Source organism: Hemibagrus wyckioides, linkage group LG10 (assembly GCF_019097595.1).
Source record: "Hemibagrus wyckioides isolate EC202008001 linkage group LG10, SWU_Hwy_1.0, whole genome shotgun sequence".
Taxonomy (NCBI): domain Eukaryota; kingdom Metazoa; phylum Chordata; class Actinopteri; order Siluriformes; family Bagridae; genus Hemibagrus; species Hemibagrus wyckioides.
The window spans coordinates 7,963,133-7,970,247 of record NC_080719.1 but is presented as its reverse complement, the minus strand read 5'-3'; the positions used below and the strand labels follow the sequence as shown (position 1 = coordinate 7,970,247).

The window sequence follows — 7,115 nt, the reverse complement described above, 5'->3', positions numbered from 1 at the left end:
TGCTCTCAGGGTTGCCAGGTTTTCGGTTCAGTGCGCGGATTAAGTGTCCATGACGTTTATATTTGAACTAAATTATATCATTTATAATGACCGAGTATACAATTTAAGTACTGCTGTCTGATACACAGACCTGGAGTTTGTTTATTTATTTTTTAGAAAAAAAGGTGCACAAAACCCCAATCTGGCAACAGAGCATGCATCCCCTCAAGAAGGAAGGGGAGGTTTTATGCGATCATAACCAAAATACATCAGAAATGACACACTGCTAATTGTCTGTTTGGTGCACGGTGGTTTACATGATCTAACAGCTTGTGTGTATATTAAAGCGAGGAGTTAAATATTACCGCACTTAAAATGTGCGCTGCAGCTCAGACATAAAGTCGGTCACCCGCGTTGCCAGGGCGACCGGAATGCGGAATTATGGGCTGGCGCTCTAGGCAATATTTTTGGCTTACGGGTCAGTGGTGCAAGTTTTAACAGCGCTGTCGTTTGCACGATCCAAGCCAAGATGTGTGGATTGCATAACAATGCGCAAAACGGTTTAGTGATGATTTTGACAATATTTTACTACAGCCTGTAAGATCTAATGTAAGTATAAAACGCACGTTTAGATTTGTTCTCCTTTGTGTACGCTATGGAAAAGTGGCATTGTTTTGTAGTCTCATTCATTAAAATATATGATGATATTATTTAGATTTTTTCTTTTATAGTAGTGTACTATTGCACGCTGCTGAAAAATAGATGCTCTGACTTCCTCTTTGTAGTGTAAATATTACGTTCCTGTGAATCAACAGAAATAAGAAGGCAAATAGTACTGAGAAAACACATCTAGACGTTGGAAACAAATGTGGTTTCAGATCCAACAGCCCAGCTGGAGCGCCGAGGGCGAGGGGGAAACGCGGCGCATGCGCAGGAGGCGGTTGTCGAAGAATCGAAGTAAATAGAATCGGAGCTGAAACGCTGGAAGCTGAACTTTAGTGACGTCATCGCGCCACACAGAGCTGGCTGGCTGAGTAGTAGTGCGCGAGATAGATAGAGGCGCGCTGTAGTAAAGCACGCACTGCCATGAACTTCGGAGTGTAAACTTCGCTGTTTTTGTCGCCGACGGACTGGTGCGGGAAACTACAACGATTTTTTCTGCATTTTTTTCCCCCGTTAACAGAACTAAAAAAACAAAACAACAGACGGGTGTTTGGAGAATTAGTCATATTCGTTCTTTTCTTCTTCCTTCCCCAAAGTCATGTCCTCCGCGGCGGTTGCTGCCTCGCGCAGGCAGTCGTGCTATCTGTGCGACTTGCCCCGCATGCCGTGGGCGATGATTTGGGATTTCACGGAGCCAGTGTGCAGGGGGTGCGTAAACTACGAGGGCGCTGATCGCATCGAGTTTGTGATCGAGACCGCGCGGCAGCTGAAGAGGGCTCACGGCTTCCAGGAAGGCAGGTCGCCTGGAGCAGGCAAGTCGGCCAAGGACATTCAGTCTGTGAACCACGCGGCTGGAGACGGTGGCTCGCGGGCGCCGCCGCCGCAGACCCTGGACCGCTACTCCCTCTCTTCGGACAGACCGCCTCGCCTCGGGCCCGAGTATCAGCCCGGTGCCAGGCAGGCGAACGGCCTCCCCGTTCCGAATGGATTCCCCAAACCAGACGAGCCACCGGAGCTGAACCGCCAGAGCCCCAATCCACGCAGGGCGAGCGCGGTCCCACCGAGCCTCGTGCCTTTGGTGACCGCTAACGGGTCTCTGCCTGGGAACGCGCTCAACGGACGGCCACCTCCCATGGGGATCCCGGGCGCGTTAACGGTCGATCACGGGAAGCGGTCGGACGACGCGAAGGACAAACACCGACCGGATAGCGTGTCTGACCTGGGCGAGAGTCACAAGCGCGACGACTGGATGGGCAAAGGCAAGACGGTCCGCGACCTTATGGCCCTGCATACTCTGGACGGCAGGTTCAAAAAGGAGCACGCCATGCAGCATCGGATGGGCTACGAGACTTCAGCTTCTTCAAAAACAGGTACAAATATAGGCATTGTTTAAAAATCAACATTTTTCACCTAAGCACTTCAGATTCACTCTTCACTCAATACTACACAAGTTTATGTGAAAGTAATCGATTAAATTAGCTCTGAACTCTGAAAAATACACATTTAGGCTTGTTATATTACCATTTGTATTAAAAAATCATGTGAAAAGAATTGCTTGGAAATGACTTCTGATTTGGAAAGTTCAGTGCACATTTGTCTCTTGCTGTCTTTATATGGCATGGCTGTTTTTGTGCGTCAAAGAAATTGTCAAACAGTGCCAACAACAGGTCATGCTTAGAGTTTTTGAAGAATGAAAGGACTCCATTTTTTGCCTAATGTCTGTTTTTTCCTTCCTTTCTAACTGTTTAAACCACTTCCCCACCCCAACCCTTCCAATCCTCCCCCTCCCTTTACAGATCGAGGCAAGCAACCTCGAAGCAGCATGAAGAGGAAAGCCTCCCCGGAGCCCGAGGGTGAGGGTGCAGGCACAAAGCTGAACGGCGACGGGTTGCCTTGGTCTTCCTGCACATCTGAAGTGCCAAAGCTGCCTTCTGCAGCTCTGCCAGGCTATACCACTGGACCTCCTTCCACCATCTCTCCACACCCACGCACCACACCGCCTGAGGCTGCTTTGGCTGTGCAGAACGGCCAGTCTCCCATGGCTGCCCTCATCCAGGCAGCGGACAACGCAGGCAGCGCGGGCACCGGCTCGCCTAAAGACGCCAACCAGGTGCACTCCACTACAGCAAGGAGGAACAGCGGCAGCCCGCTCTCTCCTTCCTCAGCCGGCCAACGGCGGCTCACCCAAAGGGACGTGATGGGCCCAGGGGTGGCAGGCACGGCTGCTGCGGGCACAGGTGCCAGCCATGTCCCAGGTGTAGTAGACCCTCAGGGTGGTCACCCACAGAGCATTCCGGACTCGTCGGTGCCTCCTGGCAGCGTTCCCCTGTGCTGCACCTTGTGTCACGAGCGGCTTGAGGACACACATTTCGTGCAGTGCCCATCAGTGCCGTCACACAAGTTCTGCTTCCCCTGCTCACGTGAGAGCATCAAACAGCAGGGTGCCACGGGTGAAGTGTACTGCCCCAGCGGTGAGAAATGCCCACTGGTGGGCTCCAACGTGCCCTGGGCATTCATGCAGGGGGAAATAGCGACCATCTTGGCTGGAGACGTGAAAGTAAAAAAGGAGAGAGACCCTTGATTTTTCCAGACTATTCTGTTTTCCTCTTTTTTTTTGTTACGTTTGTTTTTTCTTGCAAAACATTCAAAAACAACAAATGGCACACACACACATACACAATTTCAGATGACTATAAATAAATCAAATTGCATACCATCCAAACAGAAATTATCGGACATGTACATATGGACTCAAGGGAAGTGTACACTTCATAAACATGGCTGTATAAATTTTTTTGATTTTCCCTTTTTTGAATACATTGTTTCTATATTTTTTGAAGATGAAAAGGTATGTACACATTCTAACAGACTACTTTCACCCCCCCCCCCCCTCCCTTTTTCAGTTGTTGTTCAACGCCAATTATCAGTGTACTATTAGAACTGGTGGCAGTCCATGTTTAAACATAGAATGTGACTAAAACTACTCTATGAGCACTTGGCAAACTGAAATGCTTCTAGATGTAACTTGTATGCACTTGTTTAAAATTGCCAAATACAATTTTTGACCTTGTAATAACAGCCTAAAGTGTCCATGCTCTGCTTCTTGTCCATTATTTTTGAGGCAGTCTCTTCCTCCCGTGAATCACACTGTAGAGGGATGATGCAACAACCCGTGCAAAGAAAATGGGACTGGGGGGGGGGGATTGAGAGAAAAGAAGAGCAGATGAGACAAAGGGAGAAACGTGATATTACTTGCTGTGTATGTGCTGACAATCCAGTGCTTTAATATGGGCCTTATTAACTAATTAACTTCTCAAGAATACCTCAGTTGGTAAGACCGGATATTTTCAGACTGTGTTATCTGGTTGTGAATTGTATTTAACATTTTTTTTTTTTTAACTCGTGTGGAGTACCTTAATGCGGCATGCAATCTGACCCTCTAGATGTCTATTTTTACTCCCACTTGCCATATGTTCGGGGCTCGTAAACACTCTTTCCTTTGGCCTTTTTCGGTAAACCAAACCTCAACAATATCACCATGCCATAGACATGACATCTCTAACGTTCAGTAAATGTCGGGGATTTTGTTTGAACTTTTTAATAATTCTCGTCCATTTAATGTTTAAGTTTCTAGCTTGTGTATACAAACCTGGAGTCTACTGCTAGGAGTGAGTAAATGAGAAGGTCAAGTCCGAAGCTGCTTCTTGACCAAGTCTGGAGCAGTTATTTGACTTCTGAACAATTTTAGCCACGTTAGGAGAGTGTGGCCCCGCACCATAGTTTTGAGCCCTAATGAAATGTTCCCTGACCACGTGGTTTTCGCCCCCTACGGTGGAATTCCTGAGTCACCGTCCTCCGTCTCCTCAGTCTGGGGCTCCTTGGAGGCCAACACGCCTGCTACTGTTAAGGCTGATTGCACACACTAAGCTTACAGAAGTGAATGGAGGCCTCTGTTCCGCCCAGAATTCACATGCACTTGCCATTCAGCGGAGCAGCAAGACTGCACTTAACCCTTTCATAACCCAGCCTGGTAACTACCTTCTTCTTGTTTTCTTCTGGCATTCACATATCCTAAAAAGGATCCATAAATAATAATTATAATACCTATATGACTTATTCAGGTTATAATACCCGTATTAAAGTACATCATATTAATGACAAATACAGTCTTAATACTTATAAATGAACAGACTACAGAGCTTATTTTCCAAATCTTGTCTTGTTCATTTGAAGGAAAAGAATTTACAGTAATGTTTTAAAATAAAACAAACAGCAAAACCACTTCCAAAATCCGTGCTGTACGTATTACATTCTTCCGTTTAATTAAATCAGTTATAAATACACAGACATCTTTGATACTATGAATAATATTTCACTAATGTTTTTAGTATTTAGTGAACATGGCCAGACTGCCACTTCCCGACGTGCACCGCGCGCACTGTTCACACCCGCGCGCGTTCTGAGCTGACCGGGCGGTGACGTGTGCGCGTCCGCGCTCGTGCTCGTGTGTTGTCAGACTTGTTTATGTTCTTCCGTCACACCGAAACTCGACGTGAAAGTGTTTTGTTTACACAGCCGTCCCACCCCTATCCGTTTAGTGTCGAGTCTAAATAATATATATATATATATAGAAAATTTGTAGAGCGGGAAAAAACGGCCCTTGTATTTTTTTTCCTTTCATTTCTTTATATACAATTGCATAGGCGCGTGCATTTTTTTTGCTGTTGTTTTTTGAGCCATCAGGCTTTATAGGCTGTGACTTTTCCTCTCTTTCCCCCTGTCACAGATGTAAAGCTTCAGTCAAAACAGGTTGACATCAACGCGTCCTGCTTTTATTGCAAACTCGTATTTCTAAAACAGGACATTTGGATTCAATTCACAGTCATAAACAAATTATTTACTGCCCTAATACTTACATTAGTGCTATTATGATCATACATATTAGATGTTGTGATTAGCCGTCATAGTCATTAGACTATATATTATTATTATAGTGACATGCCTGTAACCCCACATTTAACTGTCAGGTAATAAAAATCAATCTGTTTTATATTAATAGTGTATAACACTTAGTTCTGTGTCGATGAGGTGGAACCCTCAGTGGTATATACTGTGTACTTAATATAACACTTCTACCCAGAAATATGGAAATAGAATATCTTTAAGAAACGTTTTAAGGTGGAATTCATTTCAAAGCTTGAAACGTTCACTACATGACATTTCTAGGTAGAGGAGACATACTGAAGGCAGCAAGAGCAGCTACAGTTTAGTGCCCCTATATCTGAGTGTGCATGCACGTTAATTTACTAATGTTCAAAAACCTGATCTGTGTTTGAAGTGCACTGCTGTTGTTGTAGACTATGTGCAGCTGTGAGTAAGCCCTGACGTGTACTTCAGACATTTTTCTGTTCAAGCATGTAGGGGTGGTCTGAGAGACTGTTTCGCTTTGGGTTTGGAACAGACTGCTCCGATTGGAGGTTTCAGATTCAAACCCAACTCCGAAGGTCAACAAGTACGCCGTGGGCCTGCATGGCCTGGACAAGCCAGAGATGTGTGTTTGCCACGTCAGCACTTTTAAGCTAGTCTGCCTTGGGGATCTGTGGAAATCCTGTAAGGGTCTTACTGTCTGCTTTATGCAGCAGCACACACACATATGCACACATGCACACACACATACACAGACAGGAGGGGCTAAAAGGGGGGGAACTGAAGGGGTGGGGGGAGTTGCAGGGCAAACAGCCCAGCTCACATTCCAGAGCCTTTGCTATTCCAAGGGGAAAAAAGAAAGCAGGGAATGTAAAAGGTAGCGAGGAAGGAATGGGAGACAGGCAGAGGGCTGGGGTAAGAGGCAAACAGTGGGGGGAGTGGGGGGCAGACATATCCAGCAGTTGCACTGACTATAATTAGACAGAAAACAGGCGAAGCCCTCCTGCCATCAATCACAGACACGGCAGCACCAAGAAAGGAACATGCATCCTGTTGACTGGAAGCCTTTATCTGGAGGAAAGGTTTTTATGTCGCACCAAATATAGAGATCACACCCTCGCCAAGCTGGTGTGTGTCGTAAAAGGGGGCCTCCGTTGCCTGGTTACCTGTTGCATGGGTAAACACAGGAGGGAATATGGAGGTGCCACGTCAGTTAGCAGACGTGGGGGAACCAGGCTCGGGGAATGGCCCTTTATTAGTGTCAAACAGAAGTGATGTTGGATTTGGGCAAATCTGCGATAATCAGTGTTTTAAGAGTAAAGGGATTATAATATGATTTATAAATGGATAGAGTAAGGAATTAAAGTATATACTCGAAAGGTTTAAGGTACTGAGATAAAAAAGAGCCTTTATCATCATGTGGTGTGTGTGTGTGTTGTTCTGGAGAGTAACTGTTAAGAGTTTGGATGGCTGAAACAAAGACATAAGAAATAAATGTCTTTGCAAATAAATAAATCAGCTTGAAAGAGTTCTAAGTCCTAGTCAAA

At 45.7% G+C, this 7,115-nt stretch overlaps 1 protein-coding gene across 3 annotated transcripts; it reads left to right on the top strand.

Moving 5' to 3' along the window:
• Nucleotides 1-283: 283 nt before the first annotated feature.
• irf2bp2b (interferon regulatory factor 2 binding protein 2b) lies at nucleotides 284-3,720 on the top strand. 3 transcript variants are annotated; one of them, XM_058401536.1, is made up of 3 exons: nucleotides 284-588; nucleotides 858-2,012; nucleotides 2,439-3,720. In XM_058401536.1, exons 2-3 carry the CDS (start codon nucleotides 1,241-1,243, stop codon nucleotides 3,221-3,223), a joined length of 1,557 nt encoding a protein of 518 aa, XP_058257519.1. In that variant the 5' UTR covers nucleotides 284-588; nucleotides 858-1,240; the 3' UTR covers nucleotides 3,224-3,720. The 3 variants fall into 3 exon arrangements, with proteins under 3 accessions (XP_058257519.1, XP_058257517.1, XP_058257516.1); XM_058401534.1 differs by having other exon boundaries at nucleotides 795-2,012; XM_058401533.1 differs by having other exon boundaries at nucleotides 284-2,012.
• The last annotated feature ends 3,395 nt before the right edge of the window (nucleotides 3,721-7,115 follow it).

Coding starts and splice junctions, on each gene's coding strand:
- irf2bp2b (XM_058401536.1), top strand. CDS start 1,241: ATGTCCTCCGCGGCGGTTGCTGCCTCGCGCAGGCAGTCGTGCTATCTG. Junction 2,013..2,438: donor TTCAGCTTCTTCAAAAACAG/GTACAAATATAG, acceptor CTCCCTTTACAG/ATCGAGGCAAGCAACCTCGA.